The sequence below is a fragment of the Pseudorca crassidens genome, chromosome 2, assembly GCF_039906515.1.
Source record: "Pseudorca crassidens isolate mPseCra1 chromosome 2, mPseCra1.hap1, whole genome shotgun sequence".
Classification (NCBI taxonomy): Eukaryota; Metazoa; Chordata; class Mammalia; order Artiodactyla; family Delphinidae; genus Pseudorca; species Pseudorca crassidens.
This window is the reverse complement of record NC_090297.1, coordinates 155,998,252-156,015,188: the sequence shown is the minus strand read 5'-3', so window position 1 is coordinate 156,015,188 and position 16,937 is coordinate 155,998,252. Positions and strand designations below refer to the sequence as shown.

The window sequence follows — 16,937 nt, the reverse complement described above, 5'->3', positions numbered from 1 at the left end:
CATTTTCTTTAGAGCAGTGTGAAATCCTAGTACTAATCAAAAGTATTCATGATTTTTCAGTGTATTTAGGCAGGAAAAAAAGATTTAGTGTAACCCTATATCCCAGCTTGCTCAGTTGAGTTCTAGCTTATGCCTTCTGTCCCTGCATAATTCTTGATAGGGCCCTTGCTATGTTCTAAACATGATGAATTCTGTGGTTACTTTACTTAAAGGATGTTATACGGTGGGAACCAGTGTGGCATTAATAGCAGAATTAAAATGCATCTTGAAGCTATAGTCTTAACTCTAACCTGTTACCTTCTTGTGCTGTTCAGTGAGTCACGTAGCTTCTTGAGTCCCTGTAAAACATCCTCAAATTCCATATCAGGTTTTTTAACTGAAATTGTATGGAGGATATTTCTGTGTTTGCATTTTTCTTGAGGGGATTCAGTTTTTTTCTTTCTCAGAGTTGTTTGAGATACACCAAAAAGTAAATAATTTACAAATAAACCAATAATTTAATCTAGTAAAGTTTTTTTTTAAATTTCCTGTGTTGTTTTTCTTTGCTTTCTATGGAAAGACTAGTTTATAAATAGGCCACATGTTATCAGTGGCATTGTCTACCTGATAGGTTTATAAATTCTCTTTCTCTCCTATACTTTGTTTATTGTATGAATCAAATAATACAGTTACCACTTGAGTAGCTTCTAATTTTGTACCTGAAACGTGTTTTTTAAAAACTTGAATTTAATGTAGTTAGAGTAACTTGTATGCCATTAGAAAATTATATATTCTCACCTTAATTTCTTTTGCTTTTCAGGAATTTAGTGGTTATGTTCAACAAGTGAAATATGCAACAACAAGAATAAAAGGTGCCATGCCAAGAATCTACGAGCTCGCAGCTGGGGGCACTGCTGTCGGTACTGGTTTAAATACTAGAATTGGCTTTGCAGAAAAGGTTGCCGCAAAAGTGGCTGCACTCACAGGTAGGTGATAACACGGTTTATTACTCATTTCCGTTATACTAGTCTGTATTTTTCTGGGTGTTTCTGCTTTGAATTCTTACAAATTTAAAGTTAGAAATAATATTTTCCCATCAAACATGTACTTTGTGTCTATTTCAGAAGTTGTAATGTTAACCTTTTGCTTTTTTAAAGTTTTCCATCTTTAAGTTCATACAGCATGTAATTATTAAAATCTGTCAGTGCTAATTTGCTTACTATCTGATAGTATTCAATTATTTTCCATTTAAAGCTGTTTTGAATACTCATTTTCAAAGCAGGAGGAATCAACTGATGGTTGAGAAATTCATTTGAATGACAAATATGTTAGAGATTGACAGGCTTAATTTCTTTTTTTCCTATGGCATGCTGTGACATTTCTTTGAATTAATGACCTTTTTGAATTCTCTTTCCTTTAGTAGAGTACTGTGCTCTTGATAATGATAACTGTTATTAGAGCTATTATCTCCAGAAAACTCTTATTAAGATGCAGATATTACCAGAGAGTTAGGGTACAGATAATTATACAATGCTTATTATTGCTTACTAGCAGAGATTTTTTTACATCAAATTTTAATCAAGAAGAACTGTATTATGGGGTTTAGAATATGTAGATTTTTTAAAATTTGAACATGGGAGAGATTGAGAATGTCTAACTCATTCTGGCTCCCTAATCTCTCAGAGGACCTTGTGGGTCCTGGCTAGAGAAGAGAATAGAACACCTAAAATGGGGGAAAAATTGTACTAGGAGAGGAGTGTGGAGTAAAGCAGAGTGAATTTTACCTACTTTTCCTCTTTACTCAAGCGTCGTCAGGCATCATACACAGGTGTTTGCAGTAGGATAATGTTTTTTCTTTCAATATTTTATATTTCTTTCAACATTTATTGTACTTGTTCTTTTTATCTTTTAAGTTTGCTAGTATCATCAGATTTTCTACCCCTTTAGGATTTCTTGAAGAAATGTAGACAAAGCTTGAGTCTTAAGCATTTTTTTCTGAAGTAAGATTTTTATTCTGTTCTTTTTTTGCTTTTCATATACTGGCACTTTCTGTTTAACTTGCTGATATTAGAAAAATGTTGAATTTTACCTGTTAACTCATATAGGTTATTATTTTTTCTTCAGGCTTGCCTTTCGTCACAGCTCCAAATAAATTTGAAGCTTTGGCTGCTCATGATGCTTTGGTTGAACTCAGTGGAGCCATGAACACTGCCGCTTGCAGTCTGATGAAGATTGCAAATGATATTCGTTTTCTGGGTTCTGGTCCTCGCTCAGGTCTGGGAGAACTGATTTTGCCTGAAAATGAACCAGGAAGCAGTATCATGCCAGGTAATCACATAGCTGGTAAATGTTAGAACTGGAACTTGACTAGAACCCAGGCATTCTCATCTACAAAGCATATCTGCTTTTGTTTAACGTGATCTCAAAGTGGATAGGGACATGTGTGGTGCACTTGTTTCACAATGTCTTTGTGGGCTGCTTTTGATCAGGACTTCTGGGGACATCACCCAACAATATAGGAGAAAAGAATTTTAGTTAGCAGCATATATTTTGATTTCCACCTTAGAAAATATGTAATAGTTCTATCTTTCACAATCCAAAGCAAATAGAATTCTAAAACAGGCTGTTAAAGTGATCTGCATGGGATGAATAAAGATGAATTATATCAAATGCCTCTTATTTCATTTTTTGCTTTAGGTTTTGGCCAGTTAGGTGAGGGAGGCTCCACAAATATGGTTGGGGCCTTGCTTTATTATATGTCTTACTTTATTTAATGAAGTTGGAGTTCCTTCTTTTCTTGATGTCTGGATTCCAGTAAGTCATTTGGTAGACTCACTTGATATTCATGGAATCCAGTGGAGAAGTGTGGGCAGTACTGTTAGATGAATGTAGCTGGGTGAACAGTGACATTTAAGGAGTGCCTAATGAGTTGACTTCAGACTGGAGGGATATCTTGGCAGCAAGCTGAAGGGCTGTGCCCTTTCACCACTTTACTGGTGACTGAGGGTGAAGGTAGAGAATATGTGTTGATCATATTAGCAGATAAAGTTGAAATAGCAGTACATCAGATGACAGAGTCTAGATTCATAAAGGACTCTGTAGTTGGACTAAAACTGACAAGAGTGAAAAAGAAAGACCTGACTATAGATTCTTTTAGATCTAGGCATGTGTAGAATGAGAAAAGATCTGATTTTAAAGTATGTCATGTTGAAAATGACATGAGTTCAGTTGATTGCAAATTCAAGGTGATTACCTAAAAAAGAGAAATGCAGAGTCACAGATAAAGAACTAATCTTCCCACTGCATTGCTTTGTACTTGTCAGAGGAATCAGGGATGTTCGGTTCAAACTTGAGCTTGTCAGAGGAGTGTTACAGGGTGGTAGGGTTCTGGAAACTCAAATAGGAAAATTCCAGCTTAACATCAGTTTCCTCTAGGAAGCCTCCCAGATGTTGGTGAGGTGCTTCTTTTGTAAGTATTCCCATAGCAGTCTGCACTTCTCTGTATTGACCCCTTATCTATTATAATTGCCAGTTCTCTCTCCCTCGCCTCCAAGTTCTATGAGGGCAGGGGCTGCATCCTTCTTCCTCACTGTTGTATATTCAGTGCCTGGCTCCATAAATATTTCTAGAGTGCATGTAAGCCATGAAGGTGAAAAGAGCTATATTTACTGTGTAGTTGTAGGTACTCTACTTATTAGCCATTGCATGATTCAAAGTTTCTGGCTATATGGTTTGTTTCATTAGACAGCACTGATGGTTGGGACATTGCTTTATTATATGTCTTTATTTAATGAAGTTAGTTTTCCTTCTTCTCTTGGTTATTTGATATAAAACCTAATCTTAAACTCATATTTGAAGCCACAAGTGTGTTTGATGTGATTTCTCTCTTTGGTGGTTTTCTTGAAGGCAAGGTGAACCCCACCCAGTGTGAGGCACTGACCATGGTTGCAGCCCAGGTCATGGGCAATCATGTCGCCATTACCATTGGAGGCAGCAGTGGACATTTTGAGTTGAATGTTTTCAAGCCATTGATGGTAAGCTTTAAATTTGATTTTTAATGTCTTTAACCAAAAGCTAGTTGTCTTGGTTTCTGTCTTTCATTAAGGTTTCCTTACAGTTCTTTAGGTACTTGGATAATATACCTAGCAGTTGGAAGTTAAACATATGTTAATGTTAGAGGACTAATCCTGTATATTTAATTAGGTGACTTTTAGCTTAAGTAATTGGTGGTTTGCCTTTTATAATAGGAAGAAAAATTCTGGAAGTAGGGTATAAGTTTCTTTCTTTTCCCTCACCACTGGGGATGCCAATTGTTAGAAATAAGTTCCAGTCTCCTCAGTTAAAAAAAAAAAAAGAAACTCTCCTTCCAGCCTGTCTCCTTCTCATGCTGCTGCTTTCTTCCTCTCTCTGAATTCAGCCTTTTTAAAGAAATACCCACTCTCACTCTCATTTGCACTGCAGTCTGGCTTCCACCCCTGCACTTATGTTTGAATTGTTCTTGTAGCACTTGTGACCTCTTGAGTCCAGCAGACATGCCACGGCTCTCAACTAACATCTGACCTTGACTTGTTGCTCCTTGAAACACTCTTTGTCCTTGGTTTCTTCAGCACTTTCTCTCCAGTGCTCTTCCCTTTCTCAAGGCTTTCTTCCATTGGTTTTACTCTTCCACATACCTTGAAAACATTGTGTCCACTCAATCTATTCTTTTTCCTTCATCTTTATGAAGACAGAACAAAATGGCATCATCTTTTATCCAGTTTCCCCAACTTCAGATAATGGAGCTATTATCATTTACAATCCTTTATTTGTGTGAAGTGTTATATCTAAGTATATATTAGAGGCTTATTTCCAGTTTGTGTCTGGTGTAAAGTCTGATTTTAATTTGATAAGAATATGCAAATAACAAATATTAAGTGTATTCATTCAGTGTATTCATCAAATATTTATTGAGTACTAGTCTGTGTCAGGCACTGTACTCATTGCTAGTGATAGAACAATGAACAAGACAGATTTTTTTTTTTTTGCCCTTATGGAATGTGGAAAATAGAAGACAGACCAAAGCACAACTCAGACTGATAAACTTTTTCTTTTTAATTAATTAATTTATTTTTGGCTGCATTGGGTCTTTGTTGCTCTGCATGGGCTTTCTCTAGTTGTAGTGAGCAGGGGCTGCTCTTCATTGCAGGGTGCAGGCTCTAGGTGCACAGGCTTCAGTAATTGTGGCACGTGGGCTTAGTAGTTGTGGCTTGCAGGCTCAGTAGTTGTGGTGCATGGGCTTAGTTGCTCCACGGCATGTGGGATCTTCCCGGACCAGGGCTTGAACCCATGTCCCCTGCGTTGCTGGGAAGCCCCAGACCGATAAGCATTTGCTTTCAGGTCAAATTCCAAACAGTTAACACCAGCTGCCTGGCAAATATATGTGCATAACAATAAGTGTCTTGCCAAATTTTTTTAAACAAAGGTCTGTTTTGTTTTTAATAGAAAATAAGTCAAGATAATGAACATTTGCCATTTAATAAAGTCATTAGTATCAAATTAAACCTTGAAGTTCTGTGTCTTCTACTAGAGTCCATTGTTGGGAGTCTGGTTTTCAGACCCTGGGATTTTAGACCACAGAGATTAGGATGTGGATATATATCTTATATATATTGGAAATGTTATCAAAAAGGAAAAAAACTACTAAAACAAACTAATTGACTTTATACTGTTTTAAAATACTGTGTGAAAGGTTATTTTCAAGGGATTATGGAATATTTGTTTTGTTAAGCATAAAAAATGTGATCATTAAGAACTGAGAAGCCCTGATTTCACTGATTGCCTCAAGCTCACGCTGAACTTTTTTCTTTTTGAATTTTATTTTATTTTTTTCTACAACAGGTTCTTATTAGTCATCCATTTTATACACATCAGTGTATACATGTCAATCCCAATCTCCCAATTCATCACACCACCACCACCACCCACTGCTGCTTTCCCCCCTTGGTGTCCATACGTTTGGTCTCTACATCTGACCTGTGTCTCTATTTCTGCCCTGCAAACAGGTTCATCTGTACCATTTTTCTAGATTCCACATATATGCGTTAATATATATTTGTTTTTCTCTTTCTGACTTACTTCACTCTGTAAGACAGTCTCTAGATTCATCCACGTCTCTACAAATAACCCAATTTCGTTCGTTTTTATTGGTGAGTGATATTCCGTTGTATATATGTACCACCTCTTCTTTATCCATTCGTCTGTCGATGGGCATTTAGGTTGCTTCCATGACCTGGCTGTTGTAAATAGCGCAGCAATGAACATTGGGGTGCATGTGTCTTTTTGAATTATGGTTTTCTCAGGGTATATGCCCAGTAGTGGGATTGCTGGGTCACATGGTAATTCTATTTTTAGTTTTTTAAGGACCCTCCATACTGTTCTCCATAGTGGCTGTATCAATTGACATTCCCACCAACAGTGCAAGAGGGTTCCCTTTTCTCCACACCCTCTCCAGCATTTGTTGTTTGTAGATTTTCTGATGATGCCCATTCTAACTGGTGTGAGGTGATACCTCATTGTAGTTTGACTTGCATTTCTGTAATAATTAGTGATGTTGAGCAGCTTTTAATGTGCTTCTTGGCCATCTGTATGTACTCTGGAGAAATGTCTATTTAGGTCTTCTGCCCGTTTTTTGATTGAGTTATTTTTTTTAATATTGAGCTGCATGAGCTGTTTATATATTTTGGAGATTAATCCTTTGTCTGTTGATTCATTCGCAAATATTTTTTTCCCATTCTGAGGGTTGTCTCTTTGTCTTGTTTGTAGTTTCCTTTGCTTTGCAAAAGCTTTTAAGTTTCATTAGGTCCCATTTGCTTATTTTTGTTTTTATTTCCATTACTCTAGGAGGTGGATCAAAAAAGATCTTGCTGTGATTTATGTCAAAGAGTGTTCTTCCTATGTTTTCCTCTAAGAGTTTTATAGTGTCCGGTCTTACATTTAGGTCTGTAATCCATTTTGAGTTTATTTTTGTGTATGGTGTTAGGGAGTGTTCTAATTTCATTCTTTTACATGTAGCTGTCCAGTTTTCCCAGCACCACTTATTGAAGAGCCTGTCTTTTCTCCATTGTATATCCTTGCCTCCTTTGTCATAGATTAGTTGACCATAGGTGCGTGGGTTTATCTCTGGGCTTTCTATCCTGTTCCATTGATCTATATTTCTATTTTTGTGCCAGTACCATATTGTCTTGATTATTGTAGCTTTGTAGTATAGTTTGAAGTCAGGGAGTCTGATTCCTCCAGCTCCTTTTTATTCCCTCAGGACTGCTTTGGCTTTTCGGGGTCTTTTGTGTCTCCATACAAATTTTAAGATTTTTTGTTCTAGTTCTGTAAAAAATGCCATTGGTAATTTGATAGGGATTGCATTGAATCTGTAGATTGCTTTGGGTAGTATACTCATTTTCACAATATTGATTCTTCCAATCCAAGAACATGGAATATCTCTCCATCTGTTGGTATCAACTTTAATTTCTTTCAACAGTGTCTTACAGTTTTCTGCATACAGGTCTTTTGTGTCCCTAGGTCGGTTTATTCCTAGGTATTTTATTCTTTTTGTTGCAATGGTAAATGGGAGTGTTTCCTTAATTTCTCTTTCAGATTTTTCGTCATTAGTGTATAGGAATGCAAGAGATTTCTGTGCATTAGTTTTGTATCCTGCAACTTTACCAAATTCATTGATTAGCTCTGGTAGTTTTCTGGTGGTATCTTTAGGATTCTCTGTGTGTAGTATCATGTGAACTGCAAACAGTGACAGTTTTACTTCTTCTTTTCCAATTTGTATTACTTTTATTTCTTTTTCTTCTCTGATTGCCGTGGCTAGGAGTTCCAACAACAGAGTTGTTAGAGGAAATGCTTTCAGTTTTTCACCATTGAGAATGATGTTGGCTGTGGGTTTGTCATATATGGCCTTTATTATGTTGAGGTAGGTTTCCTCTATGCCCACTTTCTGTAGAGTTTTTATCATAAATCGGTGCTGAATTTTGTCAAAAGCTTTTTCTGCATCTATTGAGATGATCATATGGTTTTTCTCCTTCAATTTGTTAATATGGTGTATCACATTGATTGATTTGCATATATTGAAGAATCCTTGCATCCCTGGGATAAATCCCACTTGATCATGGTGTATGATCCTTTTAATGTGTTGTTGGATTCTGTTTGCTTGTATTTTGTTGAGGAATTTTGCATCTATATTCATCAGTGATATTGGTCTGGTATTTTCTTATTTTGTAGTATCTTTCTCTGGTTCTGGTATCAGGGTGATGGTGGCCTCATAGAATGAGTTTGGGAGTTTTCCTTCCTCTACAATTTTTTGGAAGACTTTGAGAAGGATGGGTGTTAGCTCTTCTCTAAATGTTAGATAGAATTCACCTGTGAAGCCATGTGGTCCTGGACTTCTGTTTGTTGGAAGATTTTTAATCACAGTTTCAATTTCATTACTTGTGATTGGTCTGTTCATATTTTCTATTTCTTCCTGGTTCAGTCTTGGAAGGTTATACCTTTCTAACAGTTTGTCCATTTCTTCCAGGTTGACCATTTTATTGGCATAGAGTTGCATGTAGTAATCTCTTATAATCCTTTGTATTTCTGCAGTGTCAGTTGTGATTTCTCCTTTTTCATTTCTGATTTTATTGATTTGAGTCCTCTCCCTCTTGATGAGTCTTGCTAATGATTTATCAATTTTGTTTATCTTCTCAAGGAACCAGCTTTTAGTTTTATTGATCCTTGCTGTTGTTTTCTTTGTTTCTATTTCATTTATTTCTGATCTAATATTTATGATTTCTTCCTTCTGCTAACTCTGGGTTTGATTGTTCTTCTTTCTCTAGTTCCTTTAAGTGTAACATTAGATTGTTTGAGATGTTTCTTGTTTCTTGAGGTAGGCTTGTATAGCTATAAACTTCCCTCTTAGATCTGCTTTTGCTGCATCCCATACGTTTTGGATCATAGTGTTTTCATTGTCATTTGTCTCTAGGTATTTTTTTATTTCCTCTTTGATTTCTTCAGTGATCTCTTGGTTATTTAGTAATGTATTGTTTAGCCTCCATGTGTTTGTGCTTTTTATGTTTTTTTCCCTGTAATTGATTTCTAATCTCATAGCATTGGGGCCAGAAAAGATGCTTGATATGATTTCAATTTTCTTAACTTTACTGAGGCTGGATTTGTGCCCCAAGATGTGATCTATCCTGGAGAATGTTCCGTGCACACTTGTGAAGAAATTGTAATCTGCTGTTTTTGGATAGAATGTCCTATAAATATGAATTAAATCTATCTGGTCTGTTGTGTCATTTAAAGCTTGTGTTTCCTTATGAATTTTCTGTTTGGATGATCTGTCCATTGGTGTAAGTGAGGTGTTAAAGTCCTCCACTATTATTCTGTTACTGTCGATTTCCTCTTTTAGAGCTTTTAGCAGTTGCCTTATGTATTGAGGTGCTCCTATGTTGGGTGCATATATATTTGTAATTGTTATATCTTCTTCTTGTATTGATCCCTTGATCATTATGTAGTGTCCTTCCTTGTCTCTTGTAACATTCTTTATTTTAAAGTCTATTTTATCTGATATGAGTATTGCTACTCCAGCTTTCTTTTGATTTCCATTTGCATGGAATATCTTTTTCCATCCCCTCACTTTCAGTCTGAATGTGTCCCTAGGTCTGAAGTGGGTCTCTTGTAGACAGCATATATATGGGTCTTGTTTTTGTATCCATTCAGCAAGCCTGTGTCTTTTGGTGGAGCATTTAATCCATTCACGTTTAAGGTAATTATCGATATGTATGTTCCTATGACCATTTTCTTAATTGTTTTGGGTTTGTTTTGTAGGTCCTTTTCTTCTCTTGTGTTTCCCACTTAGAGAAGTTCCTTTAGCATTTGTTGTAGAGCTGGTTTGGTGGTGCTGAATTCTCTTAGCTTTTGCTTGTCTGTAAAGCTTTTGATTTCTCTATCAAATCTGAATGAGATCCTTGCTGGGTAGAGTAATTTTGGTTGTAGGTTTTTCCCTTTCATGACTTTAGGTATATCATGAAACTCCCTTCTGGCTTGTAGAGTTTTTGCTGAGAAATCAGCTGTTAACTTTATGGGAGTTCCGTTTTATGTTACTTGTCATTTTTCCCTTGTTGCTCTCAATAATTTTTCTTGGTCTTTAATTTTTGCCAATTTGATTACTATGTGTCTCAGCATGTTTCTCCTTGGGTTTATCCTGTATGGGACTCTCTGCAGTTCCTGGACTTGGGTGGCTATTTCCTTTCCCATGTTAGGGAAGTTTTCGACTATAATCTCTTCAAATATTTTATCTGGTCCTTTCTCTCTCTCTTCTACTTCTGGGACCCCTATAATGCAAATGTTGTTGCATTTAACGTTGTCCCGGGGGTCTCTTAGGCTGTCTTCATTTCTTTTCATTCTTTTTTCTTTATTCTGTTCCTCAGCAGTGAATTCCACCATTCTGTCTTCCAGGTTACTTATCCGTTCTTCTGCCTCAGTTATTCTGCTATTGATTCCTTCTAGTATATTTTTCATTTCAGTTATTGTGTTGTTCATCTCTGTTTGTTTGTTCTTTAACTTTTCTAGATCCTTGTTAAACATTTCTTGCATCTTCTCGATCTTTGCCTCCATTCTTTTTCCAAGGTCCTGGATCATCTTCACTATCATTATTCTGAATTCTTTTTCTGGAAGGTTGCCTATCTCCATTTCATTTAGTTGTTTTTCTGGGGTTTTATCTTGTTCCTTCATCTGGTACATAGCCCTCTGCCTTTTCATCTTGTGTATCTTTCTGTGAATGTGGTATTTGTTCCACAGGCTGCAGGATTGTAGTTCTTCTTGCTTCTGCTGTCTGCCTTCTGGTGGATGAGGCTGTCTAAGAGGCTTGTGCAAGTTTCCTGATAGGAGGGACTGGTGGTGGATAGAGCTGGCTGTTGCCTTGGTGGGCAGAGCTCAGTAAAACTTTATTCCACTTGCCTGCTGATGGGTGGGGCTGGGTTCCCTCCTTGTTGGTTGTTTGGCCTGAGGTGACCCAACACTTGAGCCTACCCAGGCTCTTTGGTGGGGCTAATGTTAGACTTTGGGAGGGCTCACTCCAAGGAGTACTTCCCAGACTTTCTGCCGCCAGTGTCCTTGTCCTCACGGTGACACACGGCCATCCCCCGCCTCTGCAGGGGACCCTCCAACACTAGCAGGTAGGTCTGGTTCAGTCTCCTATGGGGTCACTGCTCCTTCCCCTGAGTCCCAATGAGCACACTACTTTGTGTGTGCCCTCCAAGAGTAGAGTCTCTGTTTACCCCAGTCCTGTCGAAGTCCTACAATCATATCCCACTAGCCTTCAAAGTCTGATTCTCTAGGAACTCCTCCTCCTGTTGCCAGACCCCCAGGTTGGGAAGCCTGATGTGGGGCTTAGAACCTTCACTCCAGTGGGTGGACTTCTGTGGTATAAGTGTTCTCTAGTTTGTGAGTCACCCACCAGCAGTTACGGGATTTGATTTTATTGTGATTGCACCCCTCCTACCGTCTCATTGTGGCTTCTCCTTTGTCCTTGGATGTGGGGTATCTTTTTTGGTGAGTTCCAGTGTCTTCCTGTTGATGACTATTCAGCAGTTAGTTGTGATTCTGGTGGTCTTGCAAGAGGGAGTGAGAACACGTCCTTTTACTCTGCCATCTTGAACCAATCTCCTCACGCTGAACTTTCTAACCTCTGCATCTTTGTTTCTCTTCCTTCTGCATAGAAGATTCTTTTTCCATCTCTGGCTATTTAAGTGCTCTCCATCAAATAAAACTTTATCAACTCCTACAACTGGAATTTATTTCTCTCTCTATGCTCTTTAACATTTCATACCTGTATTTTATAACACCACAGGCTATCTTGTGTTTTATTTATTTGTATTTATGCCTTTATACCTCTTAAAAGGGCACTTTGGTGCCCTCAGATGTTTATAATTTCTTTCGTATTTGTTTTCTTGGGTATGATGCCTTACAGGTTGTAGGAGTGCTGTATGTTAATTGTATTACATACTCATTTATGAATTGCAAATAATGTGTTATTGGACAAAGAAAAAAGTTAGGCTTAATAAGTTTGTCTCTCTCTCTTAGATTAAAAATGTGTTGCACTCAGCCAGACTGTTGGGGGATGCATCAGTTTCCTTCACAGAAAACTGTGTGGTGGGAATCCAGGCCAACACAGAAAGGATCAACAAGCTAATGAATGAGTCGCTAATGTTGGTGACAGCTCTTAATCCTCATATAGGTATGTGTTTAAAGAATAATAGTGTCATTTTGAATACAGTTAAAGGCTGAAAAATTTTTAAGAGACTACTGGATCAATATTTGTGAACAACAGATGTCTTTTAGACAATCTCTTAAGACATTTCACATTGTGTTGAAAGACGCAATATATATATATAACCTTTATGGTATCATATTTCTTTCAAAATCTTGATTGATTATGCTTCATTTTATTTGAAATGTGCTAAGTTCAGAAGTAGAACTTTAAACTTATTTTAATCTTAATGGAATTCAGATCCTGTGGGACACTAAATTCAGATACTAAGTGTCCTCTCAGTTTTTAATGTCACTAGGTGGCACTGGCTGATTAACAACACTGAATGAATTCGTTTTTCTACCTTCTCTAGATGCTATACTATACTTTGTTTTTGTTGTTTTATTCAACTCAGAAATGGATTAAATTAAAAGAAAAAGGGTTATGTATGCATAGCTTATAGGGAAAGGGGGGAAATACAAATATTTTGTCTAAAACCATGGCTTTTGTGTTGCAAGCCTTTTCCAGATTTATAAATATTTCATTATGTAGATTCAAAAATGTTAGCTTGGATTATAGATTGACTAGTGATCCCCATTAAATACACTGTTTTGTCATGGATTTTGAGGCATTCATTGCATTGTTATAATGTGTTAAAAGACTTTTCCCACCTTCTCCTTACTGCTAAGCTGAGGTTATTAACATATTCTTTGATTTTCTACATTAGAACAAGTTATGATGCAGTCATTTGGTGTGATATGATTACTGTTTTAAAACAGTCTTACTTCAGTAATCCTGAACTTTCAAGGCTGATTTTATATTCTTGGCTTCATGTCAAGCTGTAATTTCAGTCTTATAAAGTTAGAGCTCATATAACTGCTTCAGGTAGCTCTGAGCCCAATATGCTATCTGCTCTTTGGAATAGTATTAAGATTGACAGTAATACTGGGTTCTTTTGAAATAATTGTACATCAGCATTCAAGTGGAGAGATATACAGAGGAACCCAAAGGCTTATGTGAGAAATGTTTCATCACATATATACTTCAGAATTTGTTACAAAAGCATTTAGAGATACTCCTAAAGCAGAATGATTGATGTCTTTCTTAGACAATTTAATGTGAGGTAAAGGCCATACAAGGATAAGTGGGCAAACCACACCTTACTGGTTGACAAAGCATGAGCCTTACAACTCCACATCATGGGTTCTGTTTGTGCTCATATATAACAGGCTGATTGGTAATCATGTTTTGTGGGGCTTGAAGAAGAGAACTGAAAGGGTTAGCATAAGGCATAGACTTTAATGTCATTATTAACGTAAAAGTACAGAATGTCTAATATTAACCCCAAAGGTTTGACATGAGAATTCTTTCTCTCAAAGTTAGTCTGACCAGTAAATGCCCTTTTCAACATGCTTAGAATTCACAAATTAATTTTATTATTAACTATGTCCATAATATGTTTATAGGTAGATTAATTGCATACTACACATAACATCTTGTAGGTGGTTGATAATTGCACATGACACATAATGTGTTGCTTGGTCAATAATCATATTGCTTCAGCAGGCTTCTTCTCTCTGGTCATAGTCCTCTAATCCTGGGTTGGTTTTTTTTGTTGTTTTTTTTTTCTCTTTCACTGGTTTCATTTTTGTTTTTTCCCTTCTTTCTGGTTTTTGCCTTCCTTTTTTGTTGTTGTTAACATTAAACCGAGATAACTTGCAGAATTGCCCTGCCCCTATCTTTATTAATTTTAAAAGCAAGTAACTTTGAAGTAAACAGTAGACCTATGATCTCTTGCACAAGTATATATTTATACTAAGACTTCCCAACTTGTACCCTTGTAATGTCTGGAAGGAGGCCAGGGCATGGAGTGCTGAACCAGAGAGAGATGTTGGAAGCAGCCCTGAAGGCTCATCTCTCAGAGCCTTGCCCGCTCTTCCCTCATTGTGAGAGGACTCTCCTCTCTTTTCCCTCTTAGAGCCCTTTACCATATAGTTCCTGGATGTGCAGTCCTATATTTTCTGTAGTGCTGCAGCATTGAGCTTGTTAATGCTTTGTTAGAAAGATAATTTTTCTGGTTAAGCATGCTACTGAAACAGCACATTTATACTAGTCAGATGTATACTTTTATCTCTTGGTGCCATTATGTGTGTGTGTGTGTGTGTGTGTGTGTGTGTGCGTGCTTGTGTATGTGTATACGTATATATCGAGAGAGAGATGCATCTATGTGTACATATTTTCCCCCTTATGAAAATATCTGGGTTAGTGGGCAATTTTAATTTGGGGACAAGTCTTGTAGAAAGGGAAGTATGTATTACTTCAGAAAAGTACAGGTTTTAGTCCATATAAGAAACGACAACTATCAAGATAATCCACTGCTAAATATTTTTAAGATTAAAAAATGTTTACTTAAGAGACCAGTAGCATTAAGTAAATAATGATTACCTTTTGCTTTAGAAAACCAAGTTTCACTATTAACTCCTACATCGCCTTTTAATTTTTTCTTTAGGGTATGACAAAGCAGCCAAGATTGCTAAGACCGCACACAAAAATGGATCGACCTTAAAGGCAACTGCTATTGAACTTGGGTATCTCACAGCAGAGCAGTTTGATGAGTGGGTAAAGCCTAAGGACATGCTGGGTCCAAAGTGATTTAAATAAATTCATAATAAAAATGATTGTCATATAAAATAAAAAGTGAAACAGACTCCGTATATTTCTTAAACAAAAATGGACAAATGTGAAAGGAAACTGCTATTGAACTTGACTGTCTCTAGCAGAGCAGTTTGGTCAGTGTATAAAACGCCAGGACATGCTAGGTCCAAAATGAATTTTAAAAGTGTAAAATAAAATAATTAAATTGTATAAAATCAAAAGGAAAACAGACTTATTTTTCTTTTATGTTAATTGACTCATATTATATAGTTGAATCTGTGAGTTTTGTGTATGGGTGTTTACCATTTCAAATGTTTTATAAGAGCCATATCAGCTTTTAAAGAGTTGTAATTTTGGGGGGTGGTTTTTGTTTTAAAAAAATTCCCCTGTAGTAAAAAAGTACTTGTTAGCTCATTCCCAAGTTAAGTCTTCAGACATCTTTTATTTTCCTGTGATTTGGGAGCATAAGCTGACCAAGCATTTGCCCTCCTAAGTGGGGTTGTGAGTGTTTGTATGTGTGTACGTGTCATGCACACATGCATGCATATATATGGAATATATATATGTACACATATATAAGGAAATAGGATAGATTAACAAAATTAAAACATATATATATCCTATGTGCTAATTAAACAGACACACACACCTCCTGATCTTATTTAAATTATCCTAGGAAGACTGGAAAGACTGAGTTAAGAATTATAGGACATGGATTAAAAAGGATAAGGGGTGCAAGCAGGAAGCTTGGAAAGAAAGGGAGGGTGTCATGGGAGTGAGTCTTGCCCATCATCTCTCTGTGCACCTCTCAGTGCCAGGATTTTTCAGCAGGAGTTCATTTGACACAACCTCAGGGAATTTTGAATTAGCAGTTCTAGGGAGATCCAGGTTAAGTTGATTTAAACCTGGAACTGAAGGCTTTGTTTAAAATAGACCCAACCTCAATTATGTAGGGAGTTGGAACAATTTGTTCTTTTTTCCCCTCCCACATGTATAATAAATAACAAGATTATGAAGAGAGTGATTCCCACTGGCTAAAGCATCTCATCTGTAAGTAGTGCTCTATCAAGTGTGTCTAAAAAAAAAAAAAAAAAAGGAATACTTACTCCTGATACTTATTCTTGGAAAATTAGGCTCATTAACACCAACTCCGCTGTGGTATTTAGAAGATAGCATATATAGCATTTTAAAAAAATAATTAAAATTCTAATATAATGTTCTATGTCAATTGTACCTCAATTTTTAAAAGTTGTAGAAGTATTGTGATGAAAAATGAAATTATATTCTTACAACTAATCTCTTAAGCCTGAGTGGGTATTCTTTTTTTATTGTAAAAGGGATTTCAAACCTTTTAATGGAGCCCATAGGATCTACTTTTAACCCATGCAGTATTGTTTTTGGCAGTGTTTTTCACATGGTGATGATGTGATGCTTGTGCAGTTTGATTTCCTGTAGCCTATTTTGTTTAAAAAAAAAATTATTGGAAAAAATCATAAAACAAAATCAGATTGTGCCTGGAACTCAATAACCAAACTGGGAACTGTTCTATAGTTGTGGACCTGAATGATGTTTTGCCTGAGCAGGCATCCTCAATCTAAACAAGCTGTCATTGGAGGGCTCAACTAGAAACATAACCACTTATGTAATAAAGATAATAGCAGATCAGGTTTGTAGCCTCAAACAGTCTTTGTACAGCTATCTGCTATATCCTAGCATATTATGAGCCATCATTGAATCCTTTGAGCTGACAATCATCTTTGTGTGATGTTAGTGAAGTAAAACACTGTGCTTTATGGTGAAATCCTACATAAGCGTTTTAGGATTCCCTGTGAGAGGGTTGTACTGAAAATCAACTTCAGTATTTGTACACTGAGGACAGTGTTGTCTCATGGGACGTTTGGCAATGTCCAGAGACATTTTTGGTAGCACTGAGGAAGGAGTGCTGCTGGCATCTAGTGGGTGAAAGAGATGATGCTGAGCATCCTATAATGCACAGGACAACCCCCAACAACAAAGAATTGTCCACCCCCACATA

The 16,937-nt window shown here is 36.7% G+C and overlaps 1 protein-coding gene across 2 annotated transcripts in view; it reads left to right on the top strand.

The window, feature by feature from the left end:
* FH (fumarate hydratase) overlaps positions 1-14,944 on the top strand; it is a 41,629-nt gene extending 26,685 nt beyond the window's left edge. For both annotated transcript variants that reach the window (XM_067729453.1, XM_067729451.1), the window contains 5 exons: positions 800-965; positions 2,104-2,307; positions 3,886-4,013; positions 12,082-12,235; positions 14,757-14,944. In XM_067729453.1, coding sequence (XP_067585554.1) covers positions 800-965; positions 2,104-2,307; positions 3,886-4,013; positions 12,082-12,235; positions 14,757-14,899 — 795 coding nt within the window. In that variant the 3' untranslated portion in view covers positions 14,900-14,944. The remainder of the gene's footprint in view (positions 1-799; positions 966-2,103; positions 2,308-3,885; positions 4,014-12,081; positions 12,236-14,756) is intronic.
* Positions 14,945-16,937: the final 1,993 nt, after the last annotated feature.